This window comes from Acomys minous (genome assembly GCF_964271855.1).
Source record: "Acomys minous genome assembly, chromosome: 8".
Classification (NCBI taxonomy): Eukaryota; Metazoa; Chordata; class Mammalia; order Rodentia; family Muridae; genus Acomys; species Acomys minous.
The window spans coordinates 20,405,839-20,421,343 of record NC_140489.1 but is presented as its reverse complement, the minus strand read 5'-3'; the positions used below and the strand labels follow the sequence as shown (position 1 = coordinate 20,421,343).

Below are 15,505 nucleotides of genomic sequence, written 5' to 3'. Positions count from 1 at the left end.
CTTAAATAGAGTTTGGCTGCTTTTCACACAATATGGTTGCTTCACTCTAAGTGAACAGACAGCAGCTGCTCGCGGCAGGTCCAAATCCTAACAGAATGCAAACCTCTTCCTAATTCCCAGATCATGTCTTGTCTAATTATTTTAAGACTCTTTTTGATTCTACTATTTTTAAAACAGACCAGAGAGATACACAAATTAGCTGGAGTATTTTTAAAGCCACTAATGCATTATGTTTAATGAAAGTTAATCCCATGTAAAATTGAAAATATAATTTTATCCTGGTGCCTTTTTTCGACCGGCTGGAGTTAGAAGGCTTTCATCAGGACAGAGAGGAGAGGAGACAGCCCAAGATAAAGTCTACCCTGAGGAGAGATCATCTAACAAAAGTGGCTAAGGCTCTAAGCTAACGCAAGCCCTGAGCTGACCTCCACACCGAGTCGGCCATGAATAATAAAGTGGGGAACCTTTTCCTCCTAGCAGATGGCAGTGGTCACATTGCCAGGCCCTTCCCTTTCTTTCTGCTTGTTTTTCTCCATTTTCCCCCACTTCCATCAAATTACATATGCTTTATTTTATAGGCAACATGACAACACATGATATCAGAACACTATCACATATAAATGAGAACTCGGGAAAGTAGCAGATCTAATTATACTAAATTTTATCAAATTGAAGTCCGAGGAATTGAATTCTTTAGAGTGTCCAAGTTCCTTCCACTGTGGCTTCGCCACTTAAGCATAGTGTGAAGTGATAAGCTAAATTTGGAGACGTATTAAAAGGAAATCAGGGAGTGAACAAGATTAATGTCTACTTGGATAAACCGCTCTCATTTTTCCCATTTACAGTCCCAATCAGAAGCACTTGATTACTATAAACAAGACAATTTCAAAACTACATACTGGGGACTGAGGATGCAACTCTGAGGTAAAGACTTGCCTAGCAAGTTCTATCCCCAGCCCTAAGAAAGGAAAAAGAACCATCTTCTTGGGCTGGCGATGTAGCAAAGTGGTAAAAACACTGCCCTAGCATGTCGCAGGCTATGATGGGTTTGATTCCAGTCGCCACCCAATTAATCATAAAAATAAAACAAGTCTATATTTCTTAGATGTCCTCGAGTCATGTCGTCCTTCAGATCACATTGATCACACATCCAATGCCATCCTGGGCTAGCACACAGCATTGAACCAGAACACAGTTCCTGTTCTCCAGGCTGTGTCCTGGGAGTGAAGACTAATAAACCACATAGATGGTGCAGTGCCTGAGATGCACTCTAGAGGAACATCCGATTTTAAGACTAAAATATTAACATGTTTCTAAAGAGGAAACTAGGAATAAACAGAAAAATTTAACATATATAAACATTTTATTCCCCAAAGATGATAGAAACAACTAAGAGAAGCACACAAAGTTTCACCACAAAGGCAAATTAGTTCTTTGTGCTGCTGTACTGAAAGTCATTGTGCTTAGGGCTCACACAACCAAGGACAAGCTGGAGCGGCTCGTTCATTGGCCACGAGCCATTTTGCTCTATTCTAGGACTACTCTTGTATCTTATCATCCCAATCAATGAGCTACAGATTTTTTTCTTTATCTAAATCTTATAAATTTGGGACCCTTTGGGACTGTGTATCAGCTTAACTCAAATATTTATGTGTTCTTTGAGATTCATTTTTGTATTCTATTTTATGTGCATGAGCGTTTGCCTGTGAGTACGTATGTGTATCGTGTGTGTGCCTGATGCCAAGGAGGCCAGGAGAGGGCGCTAGACATCCTAGAAGGCTCCTGTGGGATTATAGTTACAGTGGTTGTGAGCTGCCGCTGGGTGCTAAGAGCCAAATTCTAGTCTCCTGAAGTATAGCAACCATTCTTGACCACAGAGCCATCCCTGACGCCCACAGTAGACATTCCTTAATAACATACATGCTTCGTGCTGGGCACGACGGCCCACATCTGGAATACCAGTATTTGGAAGGTATAGGCAGAAAGATCAGGAAATCAAGGCCACTTTCTGCTACACAATGAGTTCAAAGCCAGCCTGGGCTATATGAGACCTTGCCTCGAAGAGCAAACAAACAGGGCTGGCAGGATGGCTCAGTGGGTAAAGGCACTTGCTGAGAAGCCAAATAAAGTTCAATGGCTGACGTCCACAGAGTGGAGGAGGAGAACCAGTTCCCACAAGCTTGGCCTCTACATGCAAGCCAAGGCATACACATACCCACAAATGCACACAAACATGGAAGCCATGACACGCACATACCCACAGATGCACACAAACATGGAAGCTATGGCAAGCACATACCCACAAATACATAAGCATACAAAAGTGGCCCTTTTTTTTTTCTGTTATACCATCCAAACATAAATTCACTTCAAACGGTGTGCCAGCCATAACAGACAAGTCAAGTGTGTAACTGTTCAAATAATATCTGTGGATAGAAAGTATGTGGTAAGAAGAATTAAAGTTAGGGGCTGGAGAGATGGCTCTGAGGTTAAGAGCACTGACTGCTCTTCCAGAGGTCCTGAGTTCATTTCCCAGCAACCACATGGTGGCTCACAACCATCTATAATGTGATCTGACGCCCTCTTCTGGCCTGCAGGTGTACATGCAGACAGAGCACTGTGTACATATTTTTTTTTTAAAGAGAGAGAGAAAAGAAGAATTAAAGTTATTTTCTAGATAATATACATCAAACTTGGCAAGAAAAGAGCTGTTTGGGGGATATTTTAAAGCAGTGTAGCTCCAAACTGTCATAATGACAGCAACACTCCGTTCACTTTTTCCAAACTGCTTCTCCTCTGTATATTATGACAATCAATACACTTACAAGATGAAAGAGAAAGTGGAAAGGACTAAAGAAAACTAACTCAACACTAATCCAAAGCAGTTGTTAGGCAGCAGGTGTCTCAACTTTGGGTCCTGCTTGTCTTTGGTTCCTCAACAGCTAGACACCAGAAAAAGCAAGAAGACAATTACTCACTCTGGGTTCCAGTCACCATATGTAAAGCACCAAACACAGCTTGGGACACAGTCAGTGCCCCCTAAAAAGCTACCTCCCAGGGGTGCAACCCCAAATCCACCTACAACCCAAACTCCATTTTGTTGCCTCCAACTACAGCTACATTTAGTGGTACAAAGCTCAAGTTGTTGAAAATGAACTTAATATTGAGATCAGTTAGTAAAGTCAGAGCCGGGCCGGGCATGGTGGCGCACACCTTTAATCCCAGCACTTGGGAGGCAGAGACAGGTGGATTGATGTGAGTTCGAGGTTAGCCTGGTCTACAAAGAGAGTCCAGGACAGCCAAGGCTACACAGAGAAATCCTGTCTCAAAAAAGCAAAAAATAAAAAACAAAAAAGTAAAGTCAGAGCCGAGCAATCTAAATAGTATGTAAATGAGCCAAGACAAGCTGCTTTTAGACTCATAAAGAAAATGAGCCAGACACTGTGATGCATGTCTATAATACCAGCCCTGAGAAGGCTGAGGCAGGAGGTGGCAAGTTCAAGACCAACCTGGGCTGCATAGAAAGACCCTGGCTCAGAAAGCAGGGAGAAACAGAAAAGAGTAAAACCAAAGAGAAAAGAAAATGAAAAAGACTCTGCGAGCCAGTATTACTTGTGTATTTTCTTAACTTGCTTATTATTTCTACCCATAAACATAAACGATACAACACACACCTGCTAGGGTGTCTCATTTGAGTAATGCATAGAAAGTGGCGCAAATCTTGATAAATGATTCATCACTTACATTCTAATTGTTCCTTAGGACATGTGATACGGTTTCTTCCAGTGAGATTAGCATTTTCAGCATAAATTTCAGTAGCCTCTGGGTTATTTTACTAGGTCACTAAAAGATAAGTGAGGGTTAGGTACGGCACACACCTGTACTCTGGCATCCCTGAGCCTGAGGCAGGGGATCTGGAGTTCTAGGCTGGCCTGCGCCTACACAGTGAATTCCTATCTGAAAACAAACACTGGGCCTTGGAGATGGCTCAGCAGATAAAGACACTGGATGCCAAGTCTGATGGACTCCCAAGTTCAATGCCAAGGAATCACATGGCGGATGAAGGCATACATTCACACACACACACACACACACACACACACACACACACACACACACGTGCACCCATGCAGACAAATAAATGGATGTTTAAAAAGAAAAAAAAAAAGTGAAACTAGCAAAAACAGCTCAGAGTCTATAATTGCAGCCATCAGCAGGCAAAGTGCCCTAAATTGGAGGTTAGCCTGGGGTGAGCTCTAGGCCAGCCTAGACTACAGAGTAAGATCCTACTTGAAAATTCCAAAGAATTAAATAATAAATAAGCTAGGAAGAAGCTCAGAGGTACAGTTCTGGACTAGCATACCCAAAGACACGTGTCTAATCCCCATCACCAAAGCAACAACTGAAATGAGTAAAGTTAAAGGCAGTTGAATTAGCAACAGTGAGTGCACACGCCGCTTGAAGGACAGAATAGGAAAATATCTACAAACTCATCACATTATAAGAAGATAATGAGTCCTTGCTACTAGAGAAGTGAATGTCATGTTGAGGTAGGATGCACATCTGACAAGAATGAAACAGAAGCTGGGCGGTGGTGGTGCACGCCTTTAATCCCAGCACTCGGGGGCAGAGGCAGGCAGATCACTGTGACTTAGAGGTCAGCCTGGTCTACAGAGTTCCAGGGCAGCAAAGGTACACAGAGAAACCCTGTATCAAAAAAAAAATAAAAATAAAAATAAAAAAAGAATAAAATAGAAGGCTCAATAAATGGCACAGGAATTCAATTAATCTTTAAAGGAAGTGTGAGTCACCAGTTCAGACACTGAATATTTGTCACATGCTTACTGTCCAGATGGGCACAAAGGTGATGCCTAGTAGGGAAGGCAAACAATCATCTACACTCCATAATACAATGAAAGAATTCTCACTCATAATATCCCTCTCTGTCCTCTGGAAGCTTCTACCTTAACAGTAAGTTGCCCCATCAAAAAGTGAAGCTGGCAAACTACCTTGAGTTGGAAGCTAGCCTGGATGCATTTTGAGAGCTTGTCTCAAAACTCTAATTAATAGTGGTCTGGAGAGATGGCTCAGTGGTTAAGAGTACTGGCTGCTCTTCCGGAAGACCTGGGTTCCACTCCCAGTACCCACATGGTGGCTCACAACTATCTGTCACTCCTGCTCCAAAGGATCCAATGCCTTCTTCTGGCCCCGAGAGCTGCACACAGAGAATGTCACACAGACATGCATATTGGCAAAACATCCAGACACAAAATAAATCTCTAAAAAAACAAACAAAAAATAAACAAATAAGTAAATAAGTGGTAGCCAGAGGGGGGAGGGAGAGAACAATTAATAGTCAATGGCCTTCCTGAGCCCTGTGGAGGAAAACCACAGATGAAACAGCACTCCCAGGAAGTGGCGGGGGGAAGGGGGGACACGGACACTATACTGAGAGGCAATTAGTGTTGGAATAGTGTATTGGGGACAGATGAGGAGAAACTAGGATTCTAAAGGCACAGTAGGAGAAATGAGTTCCGCTGGCTACAGACTATGACAGTAGGTACAGTCTACAGCCATCTACAACCTGCCTCAAACTAACCAAGAGACTCGAAAGGTTCACAACAAACAGAAATCTCAAATGTGCGAGGAGATGGAAACGCTAAACGTCTTGACTTGATCTTCACACGTTATGTACATGCGTGGAAACACTGTACTCTAGAACTTCGAGTCAGTTTTTAAAACTGAAGGTCAGGAGCCTTAGGTAGGCGGCTTGAGGGGTGGAAGTCGGTCTGGAATACAGAGTTGGATCCACGGCAGGAGCAATGAAAGAACTGAGTGAGTGCTACCCTCCCTCGGTCCCTCCCATCCCCCCATGCACCACCCAAACCCTCCAGATTCAACTCACAGATCTCCCTGGTAAGCAAACTCATGCTCAATCCCACCCAGTGCAGAGACATACAACTGGGACACACTGATGGCAGCAGGCAAAGTCATTTTTGTTGTCTCTCATATGAAAACCCCAATACTGGAGCACACGTATTTTGTATGATTAGCCCTGTGGTTTTGGTCTTTTGAGACAGGGTCTCAAGTCTCCTAGGCTGGCCTTAAGTTTGCTAAATAGTCCATGATGCATTTGAACTTCTGATCTTACCTCCACCTCTCAAGAGCTAGGGTTACAGGTACGAGCCACCAGAGTCAGTTTTTTGCCTTGCTAGGGACTGATCTTGGAGTCCTGTGTATGTCAGATGAACACTATCACTTGAGCTACACTTATCAGCCCTTCAATTTATTAAACATTAAACTAAAGTTATGTAATCTCTATCATTTAAGTAAATAGGTCTCCTAATATGTAATAACTTATATAACTTTATATTATGCATTTCAGAATGCATATCCAATGCTTATACATATGACTCTTTTATTTACTTGCCTAAATCTTCATTTATCAAGACTAAGAGAAACATATCAGAATGGGCTGACAAGGGGGGCGCATGCCTTTAATCCCAGCACTCGGGAGGCAGAGGCAGGTGGATCACCGTGAGTTCGAGGCCAGCCTGGTCTACAAAGTGAGTCCAGGACAGCCAAGGCTACACAGAGAAACCCTGTCTTGAAAACAAAAACAAAAACAAAAAGAAGTTTGCTAACCAACACTGATGGCCTGAATTTGATCCCCAAAATCAGAGTGGTGGAGAGAAGCAACTCCTGTAAGTTGTCCCCTGACCCCCACACACGCACCGGGACACATTCATACCCACACATACTAAATCAAAACATAATTTGAAAAGTGTTTACAGTAACAGGAAACAGAGGTCATTTACGATTGAGCTTTGGAGTCTGGAATGTGGCTCAAATGAAGAGGGTGATCTAAAATCCCAGAGCCTCCAGAAGGTCCCTTCTTAGCTCAGGGAACCTTTCAGACCCTTCCAAAGATCAGTGAAATACTCGTCTCTTTTTATACCACAGTCTTATCTATTACACACACAGGAACCTGAATTCAGCTTGTGGCTATTCGGCCCAAAACATCTGCATGTGATGTACTCTTTCTTTACAAGGTTTTGGTTATTTCTAGAGTCCAGATGGAAGCAGGCAGGAGAGAGAAGCACACGTGAAATTTCCAGGGCTTCTTAGATTCCAGCAGAGATAAGGTCAGTGGATCAGTGGATATCTGGACTACCTGCCGTGCCGGGCTGATTGAAGGGGGGGGGGGCAGCTCACCCTGCCTGACACAGCAATCTCCCTCAGAGCTGGTAGAGCTAGAGTACTCCTAAGTTTTCCAGAACCCCCAAAGTGAAACTGAAATAAACTACCTGTGTCATGCAGCTCTTTTGGGGTTCACGCATGTTCTAACTTTTCACCTGCACTTTATTAGCAAGTCCAATAAATTCACCGGTATCACCAATAAATAAATACTAGGCGCTAGAGAGATGGTTCGGTGGTTTTAGAGTAACTGTGCCTCTTGCAGAGGGCTGAGTTGAATTCCCAGCCCCCATGCGGTGGCTCACAACCATCATTAACTCCAGTGCCAGGAGATCCAACATCCTCTTCTGACTTCTGTGGGCACCAGACACACATGTGGTACACACACATACATGTCACCAAAACACACATACACAGAAAATAAATTTAATCTAGATTTTTTTTTTTGGTTTTTCGAAACAGGGTTTCTCTGTGTAACACTGGCTGGCCTGGAACTCACTCTGTAGAACAGGCTGGCCTGGAATTCATAGAGATCTGCCTGCCTCTGTCTCCCAAGTGCTGGGATTAAAGGCGTGTGCCACCACGCCTGGCCTAAAAAAACAAAAAAACAAAAAAAACAAAAAAAAATAAAAAACAAAAAACAAACAAACAAAAAAGCCTTTTTAAGTAAGTAAATAAATGGTAAGCTGAGAACAGTGGTCTATCCATGGCCTCCCAGCTACTTCATAGGATGAGGCAGGAAGATGGCAAGTTTGAGACAAGGCTGAGCTGCATAGCAAGATCTTACAGAGAGGGGGGTGGGGTGGGGCGGGTAGAGAATGAATATGTGCAAAAAAGAAAGGGGGTAGAGGAGGAAAAGGGATAGAGAAAAGGAAAAAGAAGAGGCAAAGAAAAAGAAAAGAAAGGAAAGGGAGGAAGGAGGGAGGGAGGGAGGGAGGGAAAGAGGGAGGAAGGAAGGCACAGTCTTGCAGTCTTGAGGTTTGAAGTGGACGTTTATTCAGGAACTATGTGCCCTAAGGTGGCAGGCGCTATTCTACTCACCAGATATTCATCAGGGAACAGCAATCCTGCTCCAATGGAGTTTACATGCTAAAAATGCAGAATGTTGAAGTCTGTGATGGACTAAGTGCTATTTAAAACTCACTTCATAAAGATCTAGAACTAACCACAAGCATGTAAACAAGTGCCCAAAGCCAGGAAGTAAAACAAGAGAGGTAAGACTTGGTTTGCAGTATCCACTTTCAAAAATATGCTTTGAAGATGGTTCTAGAGGCTGCTGAGGCTGTAACTCAACTTCAGAAGTGTAGTTATCCACAGCGGTATGCACACATGGGATAACCAAAAGATGTTCTCCAGAAAGACCCTACACACGGGATCATGCACGTGCCTAAGAGTAAGCTCACCCATGTGCATGTGCACACGCAGACACACACACACACACACACACACACACACACACACACACACACACACAGGCTCCTTTTTACAACCTCTCTGTATCCTAATTGGGGATGTAAGAACTTAGAAAAATGCTAAACAAATGTAAATTTAAGTCACAAAAGGACCCCAAAATCAAGACAGGACATACAAGAAAAAAAGTTTGTGATAAACCTAGTTAAAATCCATGGCAGCATTAAAAGGACGAGCTAATAGTGCTAAACACGATCTTTCTAAAAGGCGTACCCTAAAGATCCAAAATTTCATAGTCCAGGATTTGGGCTGAGCCTAAGGGAAGAAAAGAGTGACTCCAGTGTTCAAAAGCCCTGTCGTCAGAAACGGGCAAGACACTGCACTAAGGACTTTATCAGCTTGGATGGAAACAGTGGTTCAATTGTGAAGGCGGGCTACCATCTCAGTATTTTAGAAATGTGCCAGCAGTATGAGTGCCAGCGCCTGCTGTGAGAATATTCTATACACGTGCACTCTCCCAGTTAATTAACAAATGAAAAAACCTCCTCCAAAAGAATTCAGCCAGTCACCACAACATGGGCCACAGTGGCACAGCATGGGCACCACAAATAAACACAAAAGGTGAGAGAGGTGGCTCACGCCTGGAATCCCAGCACTAAGGAGGCCCGGGCAGGAGATTGCAGGTTCCCAGCCAATCTAAGTTGTACTGGGAGACCTGTCTCAAAATAATAATGACAAGTCTAATGAGGTTTAACTGAGAGTTTTCCTCACCAACTGCTCTGCTCAATATCACACTTTAATATTAAATTTAACATTAAATTCTCAAACCACCACCAATACCATTATCTTCCTTAATGTGGAAAACAGATAGATTTGGGGAGTTGTATGTAATTTCGAACTTAGCAAGTGACAAGAACTGGTATCCAATTAGACGGTACTGCCTGTCTAAGCACCCCTGGAACCTCACTGCTTCCAACAGGCAAACTGACACTCTGGTTCTTGGAAAGGGGCTTTCCCCACTCAAAAGAACCAGCCTGGGAGACAGTGGGATTCCCCTATGAAAACGTATGATTTTCAAGGCAATACCTCTTCCAGTAGGCTCTGGTTCCCATGTGGCCTCCTTTGGGCCGGGGGTGGACCACAACCTGGCTCTTAGGGCACAAAAACGTGGGGCTTTGGGCAGTTCTGGGTCGCGTTACAGGTGACTGAACTGTCCATGCTTTACCTCTCATTGTCAGTGAACTGGGCAATATTTACTTATTGTCAGCAGTGACTGCTGGAGCTTCTGACGTTACTGTGTGTTTGTTGGGAGTTTTTGAAACAGGGCGGTAGCTCAGGCTGCCCTCAAACTTAAGTTTGAGATCTTTCTGCCCCAGCCTTCCGAATAAAATATAAACACATGCTAACACTCCTGACTCTAGCATTATATGGCATTACTGTGAAGTCCTTATCAGAGCATTATGGAAGCAAAACAGTATTTAAGTAAACAAAGGAGTAATTTCTTCCTGTAGCTTATATCTGACAGCAGCAAAACCCTTCACCCAAATCTACAGTGATAACTCGAGGTATGCTTTCTGGGAGACTAGTGAAAGATACCAACACTCTGTAGTTCTTCCTTTAATCACACACACACACACACACACACACACACACACACTCACTCACACTCACACACACACACACTCACACACATACACACACACTCACACACACACACACATTCACACACACACTCACACACTCTCACACACACTCACACTCACACTCACACACACACACTCATACACACTCACACTCACACACACACACACACTCACACACACACCCTGAATGTACACAACCTGGCAACAGGTGTTACCCCACTCAAGATGATTTCTGAACAGTCATTTGGAAAGGTTAGGCCTGGTGCTCAAGCCATCAGTTTACACATTACAGAGCAGACCTTCTGGAGCTTTCCGAGCTCAAGTTTGCTACATTGTCTAAGCATGACTGTTGTTAAATGCCAGAGCAGTAGACAGTCTGTCCAAGTACAAGACATTCCCCTAAGAATTATGCCTGCTTTCTCCGTGCACTCAGCTCTTCCTTTAAAAACTGGCCTCAGAGACCAATCGCAGTGGTGCTTTGCTATAATCCCAACATGCCAGCAGGAGGGTAAGCAATCGCAGTGAGTTCCAGGCCAGGCTGAGCTACATGAGGCCTTCTCTCAAAAGCAATAATAAAACTAAAGATGGAGGAGGGGGAGGGGGAGGGGGAGGGGAGGGGGAGGAGGAGGAGGAGGAGGAGGAGAACACTTGGGTGGAGGGCACAACCAAAGCTGAATGAAGTTATTTCAGACTGAGCTTCAAACAAAAGATGAAGATCTATCTCCCTGGGCTGCTGCTGCTTTCTAAAATATTTACATATTTCTATTTTATATGCGTTAAGACTTTCGCCTGTATACACTATGTCCATGCCTGGTTCCCACAGAGGCCATGCAGGCAGTTGTAAGCCACCATGTGAGGGCTAGGAATCAAACCCATGTCCTATGCCAGAGCAGTCAGTGCTCTGAACCACTGAGCCATGATGTCTCCAGCCCCAGGCTTCCTGACTAACAGAAGGAAAGCAAGGCTGGCGAGCTCAATTCTTCATGAAATGTGTTGAGCACACTTCATGCTCTGGTTACAAAAATAAATACACCACAGTCCTTAAGGAGCTGAGTCGGGGAGCGGGGAAAGGGAAGGGGCGATGTGGGCAGACCTGGTGTATTTGGATGAAATTTATGAAAAATAAAAAATTTAAGCAAAATGGGGAGAGCGGAACAGAGATGAATGAAAAAAAAGTATAAAGATGACTAAATAAATGCAAATAAGGAGGTCAATCATGGAGGCCCACCCTCCCAGCTTGCTTTGCTGTTGTTTGTGGTTTTGTTTCTCCCCTTAAGCAGTCCACTAGTTCCCTTCCAAGGCTCTCTCCTCTTCAGTTCAACACAGAGGGTGCGCCACCTCCTCCAACTCTCCCTGAACAGCCTTACCTTTCTCCCAGCTTCCATCCACCTGGCTGGACTGAGGCTCCCAAGCCTCTTTCCTTCACCCTGGATCTCCTGCCTGGCCCTCCAATAAGCACGTCCACCTCTCTGTTCAAAATCTCCAGTTCATATGGAGTGGTACCAACCGGCACCTCAACCCTGTTTTTTTGTTTTGTTTTGTTTTTGAGGGGTTTTGGTTTGGTTTGGTTTGGTTTTGGTTTTTCGAGACAGAGTGTCTCTGTGTAGCCTTGGCTATCCTGGACTCGATTTGGAGACCAGGCTGCCCTCGAACTCACAGCGATCCACCTGCCTCTGCCTCCCGAGTTCTGGGATTAAAGGCATGCGCCACCACCGCTGGGCTCTAACCCTGGTATTTATGTCCCAAGTGGAACCCAGATCTTTTCTATTTCCTCTCTTAGTTACAGTCCCTGCAATCTACTGATAACCTGAGTACCACCCCAGACTCTGGCCTCACTATTCCCCAGAGTAGTTTGTATTTTGTATTTATGCCTCCAGCTTCCAACTGGCTTTCCTCCATCAGCAAATACAGGTGGCCACTATCTGCTCCTGAACTACCTTGTAATCATTCTCAAGAGGGCTCTCTTAGGCAAAAACACACCTTGGTTTTAAAAGCCTACCTTATCTTTAGACTATCAAGGTAAGTCTAAATCTTTTAACAACAACAAAATGCCTTTGTTACTTTTATGGGAACAGTGCTTTGCAGCCTGATAGGACCCCCTTGTCCTAGCACTGAGGTCACAGCTCAGATATCACTTTCTCTAAGGAGCTTTGCCTCTGCTGCCCCTCCCTCCCTACCCCTATTAGGACATCCCTCCCAAGTTTAGCCTGCTTTCTCTCACCAGGCCTTACAAAAGAGTTTAAATTTAGGACCTCGTGGGGATATGTCAGGAGTCCTCAACTTTCTCCTCACTAGATTAGGCGTTTCCCAGAGCACAGTTCTTAATGATTACCATGTTTGTTTGTTTGTTTGTTTGAGACAGGGTTTCTCAGTACAGCCTTGGCTGTCCTGGACTCACCTTGTAGACCAGGCTGGCTTCACATCAATCCACCTGCCTCTGCTTTCCAAGTGCTGGGATTAAAGGCGTGCGCCACCACACCCAGCCTTCTCATGATTACTCTAATGGGCAGGAACTAGTGCTTAAGGTCCGACCCGACATGCACATTAAAATCACAACCACTCTGAGAACAGGCACCAGCCACTCGCAAAGGCATGGTTATGATGGAGAAACTAGAGCTCAGAGATACCAAAAAACTTGCCTAAGATTATAGAACTTAATCTTAGCTTAACTTAAACTTAACCTCGGCGAGGAGACCAAAACTCAAACTTCAGGCCGTATGACTGTAGAACCTCCATGTGGCCTACAGAAAATAGAAAATAGTTTGTTGAGTGGCCAGTATGTTGGGACCCTCCTTGTGTTTAGCTGCCTGGACGAGGGGTCAGAAAAAAAAACTAGGTCTTAAATGAGTCATGTCATACTCCCAGGTGGAAATCCCACCTGAATATTGCAGCTCATAAAAAGCCAGGAATAGGTAAACTTTGCTGTAGGAAAACTCAGTTGATCATTGAGTTCTGAAAACCTGTAAGTGCCTACCATATCAGAGGTACCTGCCTGTAGCCTAGAATACTGTTGAGACCAGTGAGACCAAAACGTATGTTGCACAGATGAACAAATACATGCATGCACACATAAAGACATGATTTTTATAATAAGTGAGAACTTGGATAACCCAAAATACATGCATATTTGACTGTCCACAGCCTTGATGGGAGGGAGTCATAGGATACAAACCCATTCAAAAGATAAGACACTGTAAATTCTCTTCGGAGCAACCCCATGGTGTAATACTTTTGCTCAGATTCCTTACCTACTCATTGGGAGGAAGGAGGCCTTACAAGCTCACCATCCCGCAGTCAGAGATAGGACATTCTTCTAGTGGCAGGCAGGTAGGCTAGGCTAGGCTACACAGCTACCAGGAGGTTAAGGAGTGAAGACAGGCCAGACAAACCTGCAACCTCATTTGCAGCTTACCTCCCTCAGCTCCAGCCGCTGGGCCACAGCTTCTAGGCTCTCCTGGCCAGTGCTCTCCACAGACAGCGTGAACTCCACGAACTCATTATTCAGCAGCTGGATCCGAGCAACCAGACAGCTCTTGCTGGACACTGTGTAGCGCCGGGTGCGTTTCAATTTTAGTCCAAACGGCAATGGCATCTTCTCCCTTCAACGGTGGAGGGGCCAGGAAGGACCAATCCCGCAGTGATGGCGCCAAGCGAAAGCGACCCTTCCGTCAAAAACAAACTCTAGACTCCAGCTGGCTCATCCAACAGCCGCTGCCGCCATTAAAAAGCAACCGAGTCTCCAAAGACCGAGAGATGGGAGCATCCACCACGCCAGCGCTGAGGAAAGAGGAAAGCTGTTATGATGGACTTTGCCTTTAAAATAAAAATAAATGGAACTGAGTAAAAAGAGTAAGTCTTGCCTCTCTGCTGGAGTTTAAAAAAAGGCTCTAACACGAGCAGGGAGGTGGCAGTAAAGTTTAATCTCGAGGGCTGAGGGTGGGGCCCAGAGTCAGACCCAACCCCTCATTCTGTTTTCCACTAGCGATAGCAGCCCTGACTGTCAGGATTAAATGAGATTAATGCCCAGCACGTCTATAACTACAAAGCATTACTGGTCATCTTGCTAGTTTGGAGGAAGGGTTAGTTATTTCTCATAGGTAACTCTTTTGAGTTTCCCAATAGTGAGGTGGCTTCAGTTCCCTACTGTGTTTGTTAAGTGCATAGGAGGACCAGTCCTTCCGGGCGAATTAACCCTGAATTCCAAATGGGGAGACTAATCTCTACCTGACATATGGCAACTGTGAGGCTCAAAGGAGATGAAGTGCTTAACAAGCACGTCTAAAACCCCTTCTGGTTCATTATTAACACCACCACAAATATGTGTATAAATGAGTTATTAGCACCCTACTGATGCTCATTCTCGAACCATAGCAGTTCTGAAAAGCGTGCTCTGGACTCCTCTCCCGGGTAGGGACATCTAAGGGGACTGTGGGCTCTCACCTACAGAAAAGGGCGAGGCCTTAAACACCGTCCTAGTTAAAGAGGGCAGGCAAAGCTGGGCAAGCCCGTGAAGCCAAGGACAGCCGGGGCCGCAGCTCCGGATCCTCGGAGTCCCCTCCAGGGAGAAAAGCACGCGGCGTTGCCTGGCCAACCGGGAATGTCCGAAGCCCCGGAACCCTCCGCCTGCGGCCGTGTTTCCGGGCGGACGTGATCCGAAAGGACCGGCCCCCAGCGATCGGAGGAGGGAGGACTTAAAGGAGCTGACGTTAGTCCCACAGGCGGAAAGAGATTGGGTGCGTAGCTTGAGGCCGTAACCACGTTACAGCACCCCCAAACACGCTACTTTTTTTAACCATGCTTGTTGATAGTAACTTCTGCGGTGACATAAAGTGGGGGCGAGCGACAACTCGGGATTTTTATGTCAACTAGAGTTATTTTCTCCTCAACAATTTGACAACAATCTCAGCTATTTCCAATCCCCACCCCCACCCCCCCCACCCCCCGCACTCTGTCACTCCTCACCTCCCCGCCTTTCTTCCCGGGATAAATCTTTTAGTCAGGCTGGGTCTGACCGAGACCGCGAGATGGGACGATCTGTCCCTAACCCTCAAAAGGCAACCAGAACCCAGGGCTCAACAGAAGCACCTTTCTCTGTTCCACGCTAATACGGACCTAACTGAGTAGTCCCCTGACTTTCTCCATCACCCCGAGTATTCCTTTTCTGTCCGGCTCACCCAGTCTGAGGTCATGTGCACCCAGGCCTGTGGAATGGCTGAGCTGGAAAATGAGGTTTAGCTATGACTCTACACTTAAAA

The 15,505-nt window shown here is 45.1% G+C and overlaps 1 protein-coding gene across 3 annotated transcripts in view; it reads right to left on the bottom strand.

The window, feature by feature from the left end:
* Window positions 1–15,505, bottom strand: part of PTPN21 (protein tyrosine phosphatase non-receptor type 21) — a 66,487-nt gene that overhangs the window by 43,559 nt on the left and 7,423 nt on the right. For 2 of the 3 annotated variants that reach the window (XM_084793340.1, XM_084793338.1), the window contains exon 2: window positions 13,663–14,027. In XM_084793340.1, coding sequence (XP_084649466.1) covers window positions 13,663–13,842 — 180 coding nt within the window. In that variant the 5' untranslated portion in view covers window positions 13,843–14,027. Of the gene's footprint in view, window positions 1–13,662; window positions 14,028–14,690; window positions 14,847–15,505 lie in introns of those variants that run through there. The other variant, XM_084793339.1, reaches the window with a different exon arrangement.